Source organism: Centroberyx affinis, unplaced genomic scaffold (genome assembly GCF_046629955.1).
Source record: "Centroberyx affinis isolate AG114_WGS23_722 - 3 ecotype Tasmania unplaced genomic scaffold, CSIRO-AGI_Caff_v1 ptg003083l_1, whole genome shotgun sequence".
Lineage (NCBI taxonomy): Eukaryota > Metazoa > Chordata > Actinopteri > Beryciformes > Berycidae > Centroberyx > Centroberyx affinis.
In genome coordinates this window covers 277,689-299,110 of record NW_027281165.1, presented here as the reverse complement: position 1 = coordinate 299,110, position 21,422 = coordinate 277,689, and the positions used below count along the sequence as shown (strand labels likewise).

The following is a 21,422-nucleotide window of genomic DNA, read 5'->3' as shown; positions in this document are numbered from 1 at the left end:
AAAATAGTTATCACCCACTCTAAATATCAGACTGAAGGTGAATCATCCAAAACCTATCCCACCCCGATCCCCCAATTCATTTTCATCATAAGTAGTCGTTGTCCTCTCAGCTGATGCAGACACGAGAAACTTTGATTTTATCAAGCAAAAAGATATGTGCAGGTACAAAAACCCCCAAACTTATGAGGAGGAAAAAAACAAGCAAAATTGGAATTAAAGGACAAGCAGAGAGCAGCCAAAAACAGTTATTTATTTATTTATAGGTTACAAAGAAAAAAATGCTAGTGTGAAGTGTGAATTTTATGCAAATATGTGTACAAATTCAGCAAAGATACAGTAGGTGCTTGATTTGCTTCTGACTGTGTTGCTTTTTGCCTTCTGTGGTTTGTTTACCTTGATCATTCACACAGAAATGCACAGGCGAGATAATGAGATAATGTAGCCTTCATGAGTTTTGAAGATAAGACTGGATGCAATTGCCAGTTTTGGAGGTTTAACAGAAAGATTATAAAATGAGGGGTGTAAATTACTGTTCTATATTTTTACTTTTGAAATGAGCAACAAGTAATGAGCGATGCATTACATATGTATGGTGTGTTTGGTGGCTGCATTGCTGTACATGTGTATGTGTATGTGCCTGTGCACCCCTGCCAGTGATTGGTGGGTGTCTAAAACTACACCCTGGTGCTCAGAGACAGTAGGTTGGGGGCCGAGACGAATACCTCATAAATCTATAGGCCCATGCTAGCTTTTCACCCAGGTGAGAAAGAGGGAGGACAGAGGAGAGAGAGAGAGAGAGAAGAGGGGGGAGAGGAAGAGGGGACTGCGATCAGGAAACTCCAAAGAACACAGACACAACAGTCTTCTATTAAAGTTGAGACACTTGGGTGCCGAAGACCCCAGCAGACCCGCTCACTGAAGGTCCATCTGCCATCAAAGTGGTTGCCTGCCTACGGAGGTATAGTTGGAGCGGCGAGGAAGCACTGAACAGGGATGACTTGGATGAAACAAAAGATCTGATCTAACTGTACATTGTGCTAATAAAACAGGGTGAGTGCCTACTTGTTAGTAGAACTTGCATGATTGGATGTCAGGGGAAAGAAGACAAGGTTAATTTTGACTGGATATACTCTAGCTGTCGATCAAACCCCGCTTGGAAAAATTAGGACAATTAAACGAAAAATGGACATCTACTCAGGACACCACAGAGGACATTGATGGAGAAAGAGAGCTGATTTTGTCTTTGTTGTGTATTAAAAGTGATGTGATACATTACTGATCCCCGCAATTCAGTGTTTTGCCCAAGGACACTTCAAAAGGACGGGTGCTTGCTATCCCAGGTGTTTGAACCCAGGTCCTCCAGTTAAAAGGCAGCGTAATGACTCACAGTGCCACCCTGCTGCCCCCAAATGACCCCATCTTATCAAGTTCAGAGTCCCAAGCCCAGCAGACAAATCTCTGTTCTCTGTAGCTGAGGACAGCTCACCTCTAAGGTTCCTTGACAGCTTAAATCCTCACTAGATTCTGTGTCTTTTCCCGCTGTGTGGATTCTGGAGAAGTATGGGCTCATGGCTGTGCAGAAGACCTCAAGTTTGGAAATAAGCACTGCAAAGCTATAGTGGGCTCTTTAGCCACTGGAGCTGTCAGCCATGTCAGCGGTCTCCTTTGATCTCCGTGGATTAACGCAGTCGGTATGGGACAGTGCCTCGCTGAGTTTAGTCATCCCTGCACTCTCTCACCTAGTGCCCATTCCTGCGTTTTCTTGGATTTTACCTTGAGTATGTTAATGGGTTTAACAAAATCCCATAAGGAGTTGTGACAAAGTGCTTTTCAGCTGGATCGTGTGGGTCACGCTTGCTTAAATAAGGCTGTTTTGCATGACTGGACCAAGGTACAGAGGCTGGAATTCAAAAGAGCATAAAGGATTTATTCAATTTGTTTTTCTTTTCATAGTATTGCTTATGTTGATGAACCATTTGCCGGACTGCCATCTTCTATCTGTGCTTCAACTTAGTATGGAACTCATACGGACTCGAAAACCCTTTCCAATTCAATTCCAATTCAATCCAAGTCAACCTTCAAAGAGCTGTGAGTATCATTCATAAAAAGCGAGACTGCCTATTATTTGTCGGAGCGTGACCTCTGACCTGTAACCTGTGAACTCTAACCTGCAATGAACTGCACTACCAACGCCACCATCAGTCCACAGCTGGGACTTGTCCTAAGCCCAGGGACTGGAGGTGGAGGTGGTGGTGGCGGAGGAACTGGGCCTGGAGAGAGTGGTGGAGGAGGGGGTGGGGGCCTTTGGGTGACGTCCGTTCTCGGTGTCACACTGCTGATCATGTGCGCCATGGGCATGGCGGGCAACATGTACACGCTTGTCATCACACACTCGGCCGCCCTGCGCCGTACGGGTTCCATGTACGTTTACATCGTCAACCTGGCCCTGGCTGACCTGCTCTACCTCTCCACCATCCCGTTTGTGGTCTGCACCTACTTCGCCCACGACTGGCTGTTCGGCGAGGCTGGCTGCCGCATCCTGCTGAGTCTCGACCTCCTCACCATGCACGCCAGCGTCTTCGTTTTGGTCGCCATGAGCCTGGAGCGCTACCGTGCCGTGGCCAAGCCCTTCAGAGCCCGCAGGTCCTCATCCCGCGAACGTAGGCTGGCGGCGGGGATTATCTGGGGGGCGGCGTTTGTGCTGACGCTGCCCATGATGGTGATGATCCGACTGAGGGAGGGAAAACCCAACGCGGCCGGTGTGGTTAAGAGGATGTGCTTCCCCACCTGGACCCCCGAGGCGTTCAAGGCCTATATCACCGTCCTGTTTCTCACCAGTGTTTTAGTCCCTGGATTGGTAATCGTCGGGCTGTATGTGGGGCTAGCCAGACGCTACTGGGCGGCTCAGGCCAGTTTGGGAGGTAGCAGCCGTTCGGCCCGGAGGAGAGGGCTCAAACAGAAAGTGGTGTCAATGATCTTTAGCATTGTTGTGGCCTACTGGGCCTGTTTCTTGCCTTTCTGGGGATGGCAGCTAGCAAAACTGTTCTCTTCGGAGTTCCTCAAGGCTCTGTCTCCGGCCACTCATAATTACGTGAATTTCTTTGTCACGTGTTTGACCTACGGGAACAGCTGTATTAATCCGTTACTTTACACTCTTCTGACCCGGAACTACAAAGACTACTTGGCCCAGAAAGGTCAGTCAACAGGGTCAAGCAGGGTTGAGCCTGGGTCAGCTGCAAGCACGCCGCTGCAGGACCTTTAGAAGATAGATAGTTCTGCTTAAACAGCGAGAGTATATACTCAACAGGTGAAATGTTATTGACTCTTGAGACTGAATGAATAGATTTTTATGCTGGTATTTTTGTATAACACTGGAAAATGTCTAATTTGTAAGACATTCTTTGTAGTGGAAAACCCTAAAAACATATGATGTAATATGGATATGATACCTTATTGACTCCTGCAGAGAAATTCTCTTTTCGCTTGCCAGTGCCATAAGGACACCTACTGAGCCGGGCATCCGGAGCTGCTAGAGATTCAATGTCTTGCCAACACAGGGGCTTGAACCTTGGTTGGAGGCCATACGGCACAAATGACATTAACGTGTTTAACTCTGTGGTTTTAACATGCAAACAGGCATATGTTTGGTCAGGTTCAGTCACAGCTTTGATTTAGTCTCATCCATGTCCATGAATTTAGATCATCTGCCTATCTAACAGGCTTTTCTCCATTTGTGCCTTCATGACATTGTTGATAAAATATCATTGTGAAGAACACGTTATTTTTCTCTGAATTGTACACATTTAATAGGATGTTTCACATTGGACTGTCTGTAGGGGGTCAAATCTCAATTATTGTTGAAATGAATATAGTTAGAATTACAATGAAAGGGTTAGGGAACTCAAATGGAAACACCACACAACAGACCTTAGAGTTTCCAACAATCAGAAATGCTCTGAAAACTGTTCATAAAAAACATATCTGTTGTCTCAGCAATGGCTGCATGAAATTTCCTGGTATTTCGCCTCTGTAACAGACCCAAGTTAAGTATTAGTAGACTCATGTTTCCACAATGATTTGAACAGGTAGTGTTGTTACCCGCATATGTAAATTAACTTCCTTCATTCCGGTACATGGGCAATGGAATAACTTGCCCACAGCAAATACACACTCAGACACACACAATATCTTTCTCTTACACATACACACACACACACACACACACACATCAAGGCTATTTCATCTCCTTCCAGGGAATGTGGTTGCATCGTGCCACATTCCTCAGCCTCGGGCCACGGCTCTTTTTGAGTCTTCCTGTAAATTGTCTCTGTAGGAATGTGCCTCACCTCGCCTTGGTCGCATGTCATTCCCTCTGCCAAGATGAAAGTGTCTTCTATTCTGTTGTATTCTATTCTATTCTACTGTATGTTATTCTATCCTCTGTTATCTGTTCATCTGTTCAGCCACTGTCCAGTCTGTCTATCATAGTGTGGTCTGGTCTATTTGATTCTTTTCTGTGCTATTCAGTTCTATGCTGTTCCAGCGATCAAGAGATTACTGTAATAGGATACACAGGGATTTATAACATGTTATATGCTATGTTATATTCACTGAAATGAACATGGATGAAGTCTGGGGATATTTTTATAAAAAAAAAGAAATCCCAGCAGTAACCAATGAGTCTGCTTCCTTCATACTGACGGGGTGAAACCGGTCCATGAACCAGTTCGGGGTTTCCACCGTTCACTGACAGATACTGTAAGAGTCTGTGTGAATAACAGACTCTCATAAAAGCCAGAGAGAGAGAGAGAGAGATGACATCAATTCACTTCTTGTGTGCTCAGAACATGAATCTTAAATATCCAAGAAACAGAGAGAAACAGATGTTCAACAGTGATTGGCAGTTTTGTCAGTTTACAGTTTGAACTAAATGAATGAAACATGAAATGGTCTTGACTCGGGTGTGTGTGTGTGTGTGTGTCTGTGTGTATCTGTGTGTGAGAGAGAAAAAATGCCAGTGAGAGAGAAAGGTGTAATTAAATCCACTGCATCACAATAAAAACAATGGGTACACAGCAATACACAACACTCTTGTTTCACAGCGTTTTTATTATCAAACCCAGTGACCTCCATAGATCAGATGTCAGGTAAGTACAATGAGGTGAGATTTAGTGTGGCGCCCTCTTGAGGCCCTTTCCTCTCATTACAAAATAAGATCTCTATGTTGGTATAAATCTTCCCTGGTGTGTTAACTTTAGCAGATAAAAGATGAATGCAGATAAAAGATGAATGATTCAGTCTGGGCTCATAGTAATGGAAAAGAAAGAAAAGGTGGACAGGCACACACACACACACACAGGAGTCAAGAGGTCAAAAGGTCAGGAGATCTACTTGATCTTGATGCCAATGATCCTTGCGTCACCGGTGACATCAAAGTGCTTGTACTTGACGTCTCCCAGCCGGTTGGGGAAGTTCATCATGCAGCCGTCGGGAAGTTTGATGTAAAACTGGTCACTGTTGAAGTTGATGTAGAACTGGGGGAAGAGACAGAGGAGAAAAAGGGGTGAGTAGTTAAGTCTCGTAGTCAAGTAAAGATCCAAAATGTGCGCACAACTTTAAAAATGCATATAAAGTGAATGATTGCAGCGGCACTTTGACTTTGATACCGAGCAGAACTGCAGCAGAGTGACATCTAAGAGAGATTATCTCTCTCCCACAGCTGCTATTATGTTTTATGAGCCTATAAACCCCTTCATCATCATATAGTTCAGCGTCTGTTGACCTAACAGTGTTGCAGCACAGATAGTGAGCCCAGTAATATCCTTCTCACTGCCACAGAGATTATAAAGTTTGATCTTGAGTTAAATCTTTCACATATTAGGAAACCAAGGAGACCACACAGCAAATGCTTCAGTTGAAGCTCCCAACAGTAGAAGCCTGTGGTTGTACTGGGCAGCTCCCAGGTGGGAATGTGAGAAACTGTATGAATGTGATGTAGGGCTGTGTTGTAGAAATTGTGCATGCTCAGAAAAGAATATTTCTGGATAAATGAAGGTTAAAAAGGTTGTACAGTTTGCTTATGGTCTGCAAAAATAATGCCTTCAAGTACAGCGTGAGCTGTAATCTCCCCAAAAAAGAAGTGAGAGCAGCTTACAGCTACTGTTGTCTAAACAAAAATAAAACCATAAGAATGGAACTTGATTCTCTGAAAGATATGATGAGTTTCATTCCAAAATGTCGCAGAATGTGATAGTTTCTGTAAAGCAGCACTATTTAATTTATTAGCTATGTCTTAAGACCATTGTTTACAAACCAGTAACATTTCTTTTGAAATATTGAGACATAATCATCACATATATTTTCATTTGCTTTTTCAACTAAGTGGAAATGCATTTTGGAATAAAAAAATAAACCAATTGGAAAATAATAGTGTATGTGTACAAAAGTGTCTCTAACAGAGAAATTAGGTGTCTGAGTATTCAGCCTTCCTGATTCAATTTAATCCTTATACTGTAACACACCTCCTTGGCAACCAAACGGTTTCACTAGATTACATCTGTATACCTAAATGTAGCTTAGTGGCTAATTTGTTCTGCTACATGTTAGCGTGAGAGATTGCAAATAATTAACACACACACACAAAAACAAACACACACACTCACCTTGGATTCCTCCCCACGCGAGAAGGGGAAGTTTCCCTCGCGGTGCTCGTCTCCCCAGCCTCCCCCGGAGCAGGAGTTGCAGACGATGGTGTTGGTGTCGCCGCCGCTGTCGAAACGGGGGTTGAAGTGCAGAGCGATGTTGTCAGAATCATGACCGATGTTGATGGCAAAACTGCGGCGGAGGCAGGGAGGCAAAGGTCAGAGGGGTCACATGAAAAGAGGAAGATAATGGATTAACAATTATCTTATCTCACAGTATGCTACAGCTTCTCCCTAATTAAAAACAGAACTGAAACCATGTAATCTAAAACTGTGAGAGCAGAGGATCCGAGAAACAATGGCCCGATCTCAAACCAAACATTTCCACAAACTACTTCGCAATTTCATCTACTTGTTTTTGCAAAGTGGAACTCAAAGCCTATCTTTACTCCGGGTGTTAACATGCTTCCTGGGTGATCGGATTGTATTTAGATAGAGCAAAAATGCATCAAATCCAGGTGTAAATGCACCTAAGATGCATTGAAGATCCTTTCACCCAAACTACCTGGTCAGAGAAAAAGAGTGAATTCAATGTATTTCCAGTAAACATAAAGCAAGTAATGGAAATAAACTTTTGTCTGCAGATCCAACCAGGAACCACACACAATTTATTCAGGCAGCTCAGATAGCAACATGTGTATTGTCAAAAGTGTATTGTCACAATACTCATGGATAGGGAACAAGCTAGTTGAGGTATTTATTGTCAGTTTTAAAGGACATAAATATTCAGAGTTGAAGTGACATGCGTGGTAACTTGGTATTTGGTGAGTAAAAGAGAAATCCCATTTCAGTATGTATACTAGAGACGCATTTCGATGTAAATGTGATCCATCTGAATTATATAGACACAATCTGGATACAAACCGCATGTTAAATCCATGTGTAAAGGGCGTCTCCATAAGTCACCAAGTGGCTAAGTGGTCTGCTGGACCATCTATCAACTCTCTATGCCCAGTGACCACTGGATGGTCATTTAACCAGTTAGTGAGGAGCATTTCAGCATTGCAACCTAGCAACACCATTCAGAACAAATGACAGAATACAGTTCCGTAGCCAGAGTCATGTGTGGGTTTGAAATGCTGCCAAATGAGCGTTGGAGAGCTGAACACTCATCAAATGTCAGTTTAACACTAAAGGCCAGTCAAACTGCAGTCAGCTGACAGCTGCTGTGAATTTTAGAATTAAAGTATTTCAGCTAAATGTTCCTTCACGACTTTTCCTAGTCCCACTTTCTATACAAACCAGTTGTTAGATTTTTAAATTTTTTTGCAAGGAAATAGCAGTTATAATTTATTTTTTTTTACAAAATATTTTTATTGAAAATAGTATTAAACGACATAACAATGAGCATATGGGTGTACGTTTTAGAATTTTTTACCATATAAAAGAAAAATGACAGTAAGGAACACATACATTACGCACATAAAAGAAAGAGTATAAGAAAAAACAGCAAAAGCAAAAGTACAAAACCCCAAGAACCCAAACCCACCAACATTTACACACCCCACCCTGGCTCAGTAATAGTAAAGAGTACACATACACATAACAGAATTTAGCAAAGAAATAGCAGTTATAATTAATGACTTCTTGAACTTATCTTAGACCCCCAAAATCCATTGGCCTTCTAGTGCTAGCCAAAATATAAGAGCAAGCAGTGATCAAGCGTTTGGTTTGAGGTTGGACCATTGTGTTCCTGACCTACAGATGAACCACAGTATTAATTCAGAGACCACTCAGTTGAAAGGCTGAACAGAGCAGGCTTACTTTAATATTATGAAGAGGACTTACGAAGAGCAGTCGTCCTTGGGCTTGACACGGATCTTAAACTCCTGCCCCTCCTTGAACGTCATGTCCTTGACTTTCTGTAAATGGAAATGACAAAGAATACTAATGAGAATTTTTACAAGAGGATGGCTGGATGGATGGAAGGATGGAAGGAAGGATGGATGGATGGATGGATGGATGGAGACAAATGTCAACCAAATAACCTTTTCATTGAATGAAAGCAACACTGACACTGTTACAATACTAACTTTGTGATCGTAATGAGGAAACAAACCATCGCTTTTACATAACAAATTTTGTGAAACTCATGGACTTTGTAATTTCATCACTAACAAAGTTTGGAGCAGGTCAGAGATCTGAGAAGCAGTAATCCAATGTGCCGGGCATTCTGCTTTCCATTTAGATAGATAGAGAGGTTTGCAAGGCCAAACCTGAAATGTATTCCTACAGATAAGACACACGGTCAAGCATGTTGACAAGGAAGTTGAAAAACAATGGGGGAAGTGTTTGTGTATTTGCAGTAGATTTCAGTATCACATTTTTGTGGATATTACATTAATCATTTTAGAACTGTGGGATATGATGGAAATGATTGTGTGTACAGTGAAACTCTGTGGTGACCGAGAGGCGATGATCAGAGCGGTTATCTTAACAGCGTTGATGATCAACCAGGGTGGAGCGCAGGACCTGAGGCTGTAAACATCCTGAAACAGGAAGGAGCAGTGTGTGACCGTTGACATGTGGTCGTCATATGGAGACAGTAAAACCATAAAGAGACGCCAACGCAGAGCTCAGGGGCCTTCTGCCTGTGTGTGTGTGTGTGTGTGTGTGTGTGTGTGTGTTAGGGTTAGGCCTCTGTGTGCATATCTGTATGCCAATATAACAACTAAAGAAAAATTGAACAAGACACCTATGATGGATTTCAAAAGTTAGGTTACTCCAGAATGACTCATCCCAGCATTCGAGGAATTCCCCTCAAATGACACTGACCCTGTTCACCTAATCAATAAAAAAATTAATTCCATTCCCCCGTATTGTCCTCCCTATCAACGTCCCTGGTGTCACCTGATAGCGGCAGCGCTAGTCATGCAGAAGACTTCGACATCCTGGACCCTATGCACCTGCACCACACCCACAGATACCCCACGCTGTAGCACCTGCAATATACTGCCTGAAGCCACATCCTGTCGTCTATCTCAGATCAATACTGGTTTATCATTGACCACACGGGACCTTGCTTTGGATCATAATGCTGCATTCATTTAGATCTTTAGAGAAGTTTCATTCCACAGAAATGAGAACAGAGAAAACTCCCTGGGATTAGATCAGAGAGATTAGAGATTTTAGATTTATTGCTGAGCTTTGGTTTTTAGACTATCTTCATCATATCATACTTAACATTCCCATGTGTGTTTTAGATAGTTTAGCTGACGCTCTTACCCAGTTTGAACTAAGATAATAGTAACCGTAGAATAAGCTTAAATCAGCATAATTACAAACAACCGATTGCAAAGAGAGGAAAACTTAAAAGATGTGACGATTATTCCCGTGTCCCTAGAATGATCATGAACGATACAGAAGTGCTTGGTAAAGAAATAAAATCTGAGGAAGAAGTTTTTAATACCGTCATGGCTGAACGTTCAGCAATAAATATGAAAATTGAATGGATCTAAGTATGCAGATGGTGTCTCTATGGCCTTGAATGTATGCCTTCAACACTTAATTGCAAAATTTGGTAAGGGTTAATCACTTTATAAAATCTATGGAGAGAACAATCTGAAACATGTGCCACATCCACCTCATTATTAATATCTAACCTGTAGAGCAGTGATTCTCAAACATTTTCATATCAAGGACCCCTAATTTAGTCCACATTAGGGCCACGGACCTCCCATTTGATGAGATTTTGTCTCTCGGACCCAAATCTGAGAATATTTTTTATTGTTTGATATGATTTTGTCCAGAAATGTATGACTATCTGCATTGTAGATAACAGTCATAGAGAGAGATAACGGATAAACTATGATCAAAACAGTCATTCTTCTACATTCTCTAATTGTGTTAACTTCTTGTAAATTAAATATTGCTGAAGTTTAACAATTCAGAGAGAGAGTCAATGCAGGTGTGTATTAGTAAATTAAATGTGCTGATGAACATTAGATCATAATATACAGTATGAGTATAAACATTAGACATGTAGAGCAAATTTAACCTCATGCTGAGCTTTGTGTAACGCCACAACAAAGATAATAGTTACAGGAATGCTGAGGAAACATTACCTTATTCCTACCAGCAAACTGTGCTATTGAGACACTGACACTGACTGAACACACACTCCAGCAAAGGTGTAAGAAATGCAGTAGACGTTATTTGGGTATATGGAGAACAGAGAAGAGTATCTGCTGAGAATGAAGCGTATACACCACTTACCATGTTGGCTGTCTTCAGTGGGTTGAGCCTTCAGTGAGGGAAGAAGCTCTGCAGCCAGGTGAGCCGTTTATATCAGGCTGGCCGACGCTGTGAGCCGGAAGCAACCAATAAGGAAAGGGTTGCAAAAGGCCATAACCAATCAGGATCAAGAATATGTCTGCATTTCCCTTTCACTATAGCCACTTAGTCACGGTTCTGTTTTGTATTATGTTGGTTAATGCATTGAGTACACTGTAAGTAAATCCTCATAGTGCAATTTAGTGAAACTCTTCAACTCAGCTTTAACCGTTATATGAATGTGTCAACTTATAGGTGCCAGTTATGAGCTTCATGACTTATGATCATGAGTTCACTTCTTGTGACTTTAAATTATGAGTTGAAAGAACACCGTGTAAAACATTCACTAAACTGACCATGACTTATTAAGAAACACCGTTAACTTATTGGTTTAACTCTCCAGAAACTCTTCCTTCTTCTGGTTTTGAATGAAGTTACAGGATGGAGACGTATTATGTATGTATCTAAGGTGAATCATAGCTCAATTTCTGATTTAAAAAAAAAATATCCATGATTTTGGAAATTCAATAAGGTGAAGCAGACATTCTATATTTCTCATTCAACTTGTAAACACTTATCAGCATGACTAGACATTTGATTTTTTTTTTTATTAAATGTATTGTCTCAGGTTCACTCAGTTAGTTTTATTACATTATGACCTAATTATTCAGCACTATTTTAGTCAACTCACAATTTTAAGGCAGCAAGGAAGTTGAAGTGCCTTAATATTTTTTTGCAGTGTGGAAAGACACCGGCATGGAAAGGGTTGTAAAAACTACAGGAAATCAGGGTTGAGATTGAGATTAGGACTACATTTCCTAGTGTAATGCTGCAGCCATTACAGCAGATATCCAGATGCATAGATGGCAGCAGGTTTGTTTCAGCATCAGCCTGTTTCACATTCATACAGTTAAGTGCCTTGCTCAAGGGCAACTTGTCAGTAGTTTTTGCGAGAGTAGGGACTGTTATTCATTTACTTTCCCCACCTACATTTTTAAGATGCGATGTTAAGATAAAACTTTATTGAGCCCCATCTGGAAATTAGGTTGTTCCAGCAGCAATAAGATGGGGAACAGGGAAAGAAATGGATTACTGACATTTATGGATTTACCAACAATTGTTAATTACTAACAGTCTCAGTTGCTTAAATATGGATTACTAAACATGAAACATTTGGTGCATATGTAGGTATAAGTAGATATAAGTAAATATATAAGTAGGCCTATAAATAAATATAAGTATGTATATACATGCTATATATATGTATAAAATATGTATAAACAAAGTTATAAAGTGTTACAAAATTATCAATGTGGTATGAAATGGTGGAACCATTATGATGAATTTGTAGAGATGTAAATGTGTGACACTAGTAGACACAAGTAGATATGTGAATTTTGAACAATATAAATACATAGTGTGCAAATATGCATGCTGTACATACAGTACAGTATGTGTCATGGCGTGCAGATGTGCGTTGTAAAAAAACAATAGGCCTGCACCGTATCATTATATTCACAATATAGATTTTTCCTACTGGTCAAGAGATTCAAGCTGCTGCTTTTCTGGTCACAAGCATGTTTCTTTAAAAAGTTGTGAAGAAGAAGCTGTTTCTGCAGAAGCCTCATAATGGTTTCAGGCGCCTCCTCTCTCTCCAGTCTCAAACCCACCAGTCCTGTGTTTGATAAATGTCTAAAGAAGAAATTTATTTAAATTTCTTCCACTCTGCGAGGCAATTACTGTCACACCCGTATTTACTTACTTTCCTACCTCACCTATTTACTTACTGACATGGTAGGGGGCCCTAAGCTAGAGGGGGGACCTTCCACCCTGTTTATAACAGCAAGGAGCTTTTTTAAGATGATCACTGTTGAAAAATTCCCTTTTCTGATTATTCCTCCATTTGGCCACACCTGATGCATTATGTGTGTAATGCCCATAAGTAATAAAATGCACCTTTAAATGCTTGTGATAGTGTTTTTAATGTTTTCTTGTTTTTGTAACAAAAATATATGAATTCCGTGCTCAACATATAGGAGACTCTGTTCCAACTTTAAATTGTTTAAGTACTTTAAGAGATTTGCAGATGTAGCCTAGCCTATTCAACTTTTTCATACTCGTAATTCTTTTTAGGATATTTAACTTATATTAACTTTTTCCCCAGTCTCTGATGGCAAAGAACAATAGTGACTATTCACACTTTCTAATGGATTCAACTGTTTAAACCTTTCAAACTGATGTAAGTAGACGTCCATGTAGGCTACTCAGTAGGCGATTTGAGGAGGGATGCGAGGGGATGTCATCCCCCTTGAAATGAAAACTGTCAAAAACCATCCCCTTTGTAACACTGCCATCCCCCTTTCATCCCTCTTTATGGCACAAAGATATCATTTAATCAAGAAATGTGTAAGCCACTTATTATTGATATTTAATCATTTTAAAGAATATAGCACATCTGGAGTTTACAGCAAATCCGAGGGCCGGGGATTACACGCACCTGCATTGATACGGATGCATGTTTTTTTATTGGTTGATGGCACAGCAAAACCTGCAACGCGGCTATGACACCTTGAGGATATTATTTTGGCTATTATAAATGGGCTGGTGGGCAGGTAGGTCTGCGGGACTACAGGTGTGAGAAATGTCAGGAGTCATAATGATTATTTTCTATAATTTAGCCTACACTGTTTGAAGTGGGGGAAAAAGAGGAACAGAGATTAAACAGAGATTAGATAGCTAGTTGACATTTTAACACCAAAATTATATTAATGAAGACATTAGGCCATACATTAAGCTACATTTCATCCTCAGCGGGATGTTGCCAGGCAACAAAATAAACGGGAAGTCAAGATTAACCTAGTTTGAATTTTGTTGTTCAAGTGGCAGGTAGTCTCCGTCAACGGGAGGAAGCCCTTTGTGTGTCGTTCTCACGTAAACCCAAATAAAATTTGACTAAGAATCACAGGACTTAGAGCACAAAGGTGTTTCCAGCGCTAGTATGTGCTGAATTTTGTGCAGTGGCTCCTAATTTGATTACTGCAATGCAGGGACCAACTCCAATTCTGAGAACAGTGCCTTGGTTCAGGGCATTGGCAAGAGTATCTGATACCTAACATCCCTAACTTGCATGTCTTTTGAATATAGCATTACCTTTGTGCTGTTACAATATAAACAAAAAAGGGTAAACAGCTGGGGCCCGTTTCATAAAGCGCGCTAAGAAAAGTGGGGATCAAAGTCCAAAACCTGACTTGAATGAACCTAACAAATCAGTCGGGGCTAAAGCGGTTCCATAAAGGTCAATTCAGGTTCACACAATCAGACTAATTCAAGACAGGTTCAAGTACAGTAGTCAGGATAATTGCGTGTGCACGCCATTCTTAAGCAGCCTGAGAGGTCGAACATGGATCACATCGATTACACCATGGCAAAAAGCAATGGTAAAGAAATGAAACATATAATAACCAAAAAATGTAATACAGCTGCCATAAACAAAACAAGAGAGAAAGCCTGGCAAGAAATTACTGATCGATTGAATGCGTAAGTAGCAACTAAGTTAAAATGTAATAAAATATTTTGATACAACCAAATTAAATCTTGGGCACAATACATTCAAACAGTTAGTACGAACAGAAAACCTGTAGGTTATTAAAATATCTTATACAAGAGTACATAGATATTAAACTTCAAGGCTGCAAATGTATGTTCACTCGTTTAATATATACGTATATATATTATGTATATTTGATAAATTAAACCTTTTTATTCGGGGGGCACTTTTAAACAGCAACAGCTTGAGTGGGGAGAAAAGAACGTGGCAGCAGGTGAAAACTAAATATAAAAATATTGTTCAGAATGGTAAGTATGCCTATAGGCTATATAAGCACTTAAGCATAATCAGCTTGATGCTCACTGTCCAATCTCATGATGTTTATTAATTGCAGCCGCAAAAAAGAAGAGTGATGTTGCTGGCACTGGGGGAGGAAGGGAGGGCCAGCAGCAGCACACTGGACTCCTGCAGAGGAGCCTGGAGCTGAACAGGAGGAGAACAGTCACTGAGGGAACAGAGGGGGGAACAGTCTGAATCCATGCCACCTAGTACTCATCAATGAAAGGACACGCCATGACTGACAGAGAACGACACATGGGTTGAGGTCCTTATTTATAGACCTTTACTGAATTGATTGAAAAACCATACACCCACTAAACACATCTAAGTAGAGGATAGAGGCATATGGATTTAGATACTATACATTTCTGGTCAATATAATTTTTTGCAATTGTACTGTTAACTATTTATGTAGCTATTGTCATTCTATTGGGGTAATTTAGATTGAGACATATATTTTATGTAGCATAAACCTAAATGTCTGATATCACATATAATTAAACACGTAGGTCTATATCTTATTTATCATATAATTATCATATTACAATTATCATATTATCATATAATTTATTTAATTTAGTTTTTATTATTTATTTATTTATTTATTTTCTATTAACTTAATTTTTTTGACTGATAGTGGTTAATAAAGTAAAATAATATGGCAGCACGCCAGAAAGTCAGTGGTAAAATCATGGCTTTCCCGTCAGGTCAGTGTTAGCCTGACAGTTAGCCTGCCTCGGACCAGGTTAGTTTCCCAGCATAAGTTGCCATAGTAACCGAGCTTGAACAATGTTGAATTTGCCTTATGGAACCGAATCAACTGAAAATGAGTCAGACTAACCGAAAGAAGCCTGGCTTATTTGGTAAACTCGCTATAAGGAACAGGGCTGTGGTCCCCTACCCTCCATGCTGTCGCCACTATCAAATTGTTTGTCTCCATAAGGACCCCACCATCCCCCTAGAAATTTGTGTACAAATCGACTACTGAGGAGGCTACATGTAGGCCTATATTAGTGTGCTAGCACATACATTTTCTCCAGGCAAATGCTCTTTCCAAGTTATGAATTATTATTATATCATTTTTATTCTTATTAGTACTTAGTAGTAGTAATGGCAGTAGGTGTGTGTGTGTGTGTTTGTTTGTATGTATGTATGTGTGTGTGTGTGTGTGTGTGTGTGTGTGCGTGTTTTTATGTGTGTGTGTGTGTGTGTGTGTGTGTGTGCATGCTAACCCTGCGCCTGAAAGTAGGTCACTTATTTCACCCCGACAAGTGTAACAGGTTGATGAGTCTTGTACTTCAGCGTGTTGGGCGTGGCTTTAGCGCTGTAGCCAATCCCGTGTCGTTATTTTATGATGGGCGTGCCATACATTCAACGCACACATTCGAAGCTAAAACGACTAACAACCAACTTAGCTTGTCAGCTACTTCTGGTATGCCAACACTTCATACAAGATTTAAATAACAAATTCGGTTTCATTAAAAGTTCAAATGCCAATAAGCTCTTAAATGTAGTTGACATGTTACGGTTGTATACATGGATAATTTAGCCCACTGTAAGAAAGTGTTACATACAGCAAGTTCGCTGTTTAGTTAGCATTAGCTAGCTGGCTCTACTGATAATCAACGTAGGTTAGCTACTGTATTTGCTAATGGCTAACGGTTAGCTAGTAAAGCCAAGGAGGGTAGCTAGTTTGTTTATTTGGTTTCATTTGCATGGCTTCTCTCTCTTAAGGTCCGGGGAAATGGCGTCGTTAACGGCGACAGAACCAGGATTATGCCCGGGTGCAATACCACCAGCCGAGTCTATAGTACCCGCTTGCATGTTTGCACCGGACCGGGGATGCGGGGACGATCCATCCGACGAAGCGGGCTTTGAGGACGGCGAGGGTACAAACGGCGAGTCCGCGGATCATTTAGACTTCAGCAGCAAGGTGGGCCCGAGTGTTAACTGCACCTAGTAAGGTTTAAATCGTATGTATTTAAGTTCCCGATGCACTAAACTAATGCAGCGGAGAAACATTTGAATTGCCAAAGCATTGTTGCATGCACTGCACGCGATGCATTTTCTGGTGACTGTGCAAAAGATCAAAAAGTGACACGTATGTTGACGTAACTGCATCCAGCTGGCAATTCACACTGCCGTAGGGTATATCCACATGCGAGGTTTGCTGACAGTTGTGTGTAAAAGTAGTTGCCTTGAGCACCAGACTGACCTGATGAAGTAAAACCTTATATGACTTGCAGAGACTAGCCTTAAAATGTAAACATCTGCTTTCTGAACACGTGTTAAAGTTCTGGCTGACTGCAACTCAGAGGAAAACAGCTGGTTAATTACTTATTTCCTCTGGTACAGTAGTGTGATTAGATTCAACAAGTCTCTCTGTCTCTCTCTTGTCTCTTCCCCCGTCTTCCTCTTTTCAGCTGATTCTGGTCAGCCCAACAGGGGAACAGTATGATTCGTTACTACGGCATCTGAGGGAGCGGATGGACGAAGGCTGCGGGGAGACCATTTATGTGGTGGGAGTGGGATCAGGTGAGGGAAAAAGCTGTCCATGTCACACAGACATTGACCAATACACAAGATCTGATCTATATATATGTAACGTTCTGTCTGTATATGAGTGAGAACGTCACATCGAACTGCATGCTAAAATCTGGCAGTTCTGCAATGTTAAACTGACAAATTTCTGCATGCAGTTGAGGTGACATTTTCTCCCATACACAGAGAGAAAGAGAGAGAGAACTACATGTATTGGGGATAGATCTGATGTAAGTCTCCCTTAGATTAAAGGGGTTGAATGAGAGCAGGTATGTCATTGGGGTTATCCAATCACAGATCTTTGAGTTAGGCCTTAAAAGACTCAGCAGTAAATCCTGGTGTCCCAGAACCATCTCTTTCTGTACATGCTCTCAGCAATAATCAGGCCTTCACTCTGACATAACACAGTATAGTTTTGTCACCTGGGAATGATAGAACTTGTTGAAAAATGAGGGAGATTTGTTTGTTTTGGGCCTCATTTATTCAATTTCAAGTTCAGCTGTTGAGTGTCACGTTGGGTCAGACCTAGTAACATTGCGGGGACAGCAGTCAGTAACTTAATCACCTGCGGCTAAACATGCCCCTGGGCTGAGTTTCAGCTTGGCCAAGAAATTCCCTTTTTTCATTCATCTGGCAAAGTGGTGAATGGTTTCCATAAATTCACCAGGCACTTGAAATATTTTACCAGCCAGATTGTTTTTTTTTTTGTTTTTTTTTTTAGAATAGAAGAGAACATCCAAACGATTGGTATTTACCTGCCACAGTGGCTGGTTGAGTAGACAGACTTGGCAGCTAAAGCCAAAATCTACCAGCATGTTAGAGGAGGCTGGTGTTGATTTCCCACTCTAGTTGCAGCTAGCCAATAGAAGATGTGACCCATGTAAAATTGACATAGACAAATACTGGCTATGGAAAATGTTACTACTACTACATGTCTGTTTTAGCGGTGGAAAAGTCATGGAATTTAATTTTCACCAGTGTGTAGTGGGAGAGTCATCACTACTGTCAGCTTTGGCCCAGTGTGTCCTCACTGGCAGCTAACCCCATTTGTATGCAGTTTAGTTTTCATTCTGAAGCCCTCTGCCCCAACCTGCCCTCAACAGCCCCCCACCCCAACAAACACACACACACACACACACACACGAGGGCCTTTGTTGGCAACCAGAGTTATTTTCTGCCCACCACAGCAACATGTCTGACCCATGTGGCTTGTTTGGGTCAAAGGCCATGTGTGAAAAGGGTCTCATGTTACGCTGCTATGCACTGGGACTCTCACTGGCTCACTGGTCCCTGTCAGTAGCCCTGACTGGGTGAAAGGCTAGCTGGCTGGCTGGCTGGCTGTCTCACTGTCTCAGGGTGATATGGCCAGTATAGGTTAGTGGTGTTGTGTTTACATTTACTGAGTTGAGATAAGCAGCAGTAGGCTAATCCAGTGATAAGAAAGTAATTGGTAGTGAGTATAAGCCTAATTTTCCTCACCTTGCACTGTAAGGCAAAGGATAAATTCAACCAACCCCAGATAAGCTATTTTTTTAAAAGGTTTGCTAGAGAGGCCTGTTTCTTGAGTTAGTGAAGGAAAAATTTGTCTGTTGTGCTATTCAAGATAGCATTTGGTAATTGTCGAATCAACTGGCCTTGGATTTATTGCAGATTTTGTCAAGTTATCAAGCACCAAATTGCCATCCTACTCAACAATTAGGCTAAAGATCACTGTGCTGTGAACGATCAGAGAATAACTGAGAAAAGTTGGATTTAGCATAAGACCACATAGAGATCTCTCATACATAAATCTCCTCCACATAATCTTAGAAGACCACCATGGTAATAAAAAAAAGCTATTACTGTTTTGTATGTAACTTTAATAGCCACCCATAATGTGCTTTAATATCATCCCAGCAATCATTTTGTAAGAGTAGTTGTCACTTTTTTCAAACGGTAGATATCTCATATTGGAATGAAACTCTTCAATCTACCTCAGCTTTAGTGCTTTTCCCACTCTTGCCTAACCTAATCCCTGGCCAGTCATTTTCAAATATATTTTCAGTCATTCAGTGATGGAGTTATGACATAATAGACAAAATCCTGCAGGTCTGCTGTATTAACTCTTCAAGGCCTGTGTGATGTGTGTCTGGAGACAGCCTGAAATGTAAAATATAGAGCTAACCGGTAATGATCAAGTCATCTGGGGAGGCGTTGTGGTTACGGCATGTGAGGTTTTGTCATCTCCACACCCACTCCAGTCTCTCCTTCAAACCCTCTGTTCTCTCACTCTTTCTTCCCCCAAACACTGTCCCTCCTCCAGACTGTTATTCTTCACCCTTGTTATTGTTCCTCTCTTTCCTGTTCATGTCTTTTTGCCTCATCCTCACACCTCCCCCCCTCCCTTCACCCTCCTCACTCTCCTCTCCCATCTTTCCACCCTCTCCACTCCTCCCTTGTTTGTCCTTTCAACCCCCACCCTCTGCCTTCTCTATTCTCTTTTCATCCTCTTGACTATCTCTCATCCCTCCCTTTGCTCCTTCTCCATCCTCTTCCCTCTCTTCTTTCCATCCTCCTACTTTGCTCCTCCTTTCCTCCCTTGTTATTCCAACTTTCTCAATTCCAACCCTTGCCCCCCCCCCTCCATCCTCTTTACTCTCTCCCCTCTCTTTATGCCCCCTTTCCTCTTTTCTTTGGTTCTGTGTAGAGCAAGGTACCAACACTACCAGGGTTTACATTCCCATATGCTCATGGTACTGCAAAGCACTTGGGATAAAAGCATTCATTAAATGGCAGATGTTTAATGTTATGTTACTCCTCCCTTCCTCCCTCCTTCACCCTCCTCCTCCTCTGTCTTCTCCCCTGTTAGACGGAGGCGACTATGGTCTGGACGACAAGGACATGGAGGCGTCGGTGGCCACGGTGCGGTCGCTGTGCGAGCAGATCGAGGCCGACCTGATCCTGCTGAGGGAGAGGACGGACACTGGGGGACAGATACGGGACTACCTCATCCGCCGGAGTGTGGGCGAGCAGGACTTCCTGGAAGTCAGGTAAAACAAAAAAAACAAAAAGGAAGCAAGTGTGTGACCACTTGAAATCCCAGTTTGGCTGGAAAAATATGGGAGGGGGAAGTGAATGAGTAACAGTCTCCCCTCCCTCAACAACTACTGTCGAGTTGCATTTAAGCCTCAGACGGCTCCAGTGGAGCTGCTCAGTGTCCAACAGTAGAAGACTGCAGTTGTACTGGGCAGCTCCCAGGTGGGAATGTGTGCAGCTGTGTGACTGTGAAGCAGTGCATGATGGAGAAAGAGCATGTATGCTCAGCAAACCTTCCCCGGATGAGTAAAGGTTAAAAAAAGTAGTGGTGTCACCCTTAAGTGTATTGACAAAGGATTAGTAGCTATGCTCCCACCCAACCCTAGCCATAAACACTGACGTACCAGTCAATCAGCAGTTAAATATGACCATAGAAATATTAGGGTGATTCACTTGTGATCTTTTTAAGAGTTTGATTTGCATCTTCAAAGTAAGCTTTTTTGGAAATTTCTCAACTCCTCGCAACACAAAATACTCCAGTGTTTACAGACATTACAAATATCAACAGACTTTTTACGAGGCTAAATACATAAAATTAATGTTGTCACACAAAAGGGCTGGGTGAAAAAATGGATATACCAGTATGTCCCAATTTTACCATTGCGATTTGGTATTAAAATAAGTTGGTAACACAACCAATTTTTGCATGTACTGGTCTAGACACCAACACATGAGCCTGAATAGTGTGCTTATTCCAGTTCAGCTCACAAAGATATGTGGATTTTCAGGTGGTATGTTTACACATTATGCGTGTTATTTCAGTTCACAAACGAGCACAAATGAGTGTAAATCGTTTGCATTTAATTTGCCTAACAAAGATGAATTTAAATATTCAAATCAGTACAGTAATTTAAACCGTATTCATGAATGTAGAAATCTTAGCGACAGGTTCATAGGAGGAGCGCAATCAATGATAACTAAAAAACTCCTGAACATTGTCTACACTT

The 21,422-nt window shown here is 41.4% G+C and overlaps 3 protein-coding genes across 5 annotated transcripts in view; 2 read left to right on the top strand and 1 right to left on the bottom strand.

Annotated features, from left to right (window-relative positions):
* Nucleotides 1-2,173: 2,173 nt before the first annotated feature.
* uts2r4 (urotensin-2 receptor 4) lies at nt 2,174-3,262 on the top strand. The gene has a single exon (XM_071537633.1). It carries the CDS (start codon nt 2,174-2,176, stop codon nt 3,260-3,262), a length of 1,089 nt encoding a protein of 362 aa, XP_071393734.1.
* Nucleotides 3,263-5,103: 1,841 nt separating this feature from the next.
* On the bottom strand, nt 5,104-10,944 carry lgals2b (lectin, galactoside-binding, soluble, 2b). Its single transcript, XM_071537641.1, has 4 exons — nt 10,917-10,944; nt 8,490-8,563; nt 6,663-6,834; nt 5,104-5,534 (listed from the first exon to the last, which is right to left on the bottom strand). The coding sequence occupies exons 1-4, from the start codon at nt 10,917-10,919 to the stop codon at nt 5,388-5,390; spliced, it is 396 nt and encodes a 131-aa protein (XP_071393742.1). The 5' UTR covers nt 10,920-10,944; the 3' UTR covers nt 5,104-5,387.
* LOC139659387 (GTP-binding protein 1-like) overlaps nt 8,053-21,422 on the top strand; it is a 27,825-nt gene continuing 14,455 nt past the window's right edge. For 2 of the 3 annotated variants that reach the window (XM_071537638.1, XM_071537637.1), the window contains exons 1-4: nt 16,252-16,291; nt 16,594-16,792; nt 17,283-17,394; nt 20,249-20,429. In XM_071537638.1, coding sequence (XP_071393739.1) covers nt 16,604-16,792; nt 17,283-17,394; nt 20,249-20,429 — 482 coding nt within the window. In that variant the 5' untranslated portion in view covers nt 16,252-16,291; nt 16,594-16,603. Of the gene's footprint in view, nt 8,063-16,251; nt 16,292-16,593; nt 16,793-17,282; nt 17,395-20,248; nt 20,430-21,422 lie in introns of those variants that run through there. The other variant, XM_071537639.1, reaches the window with a different exon arrangement.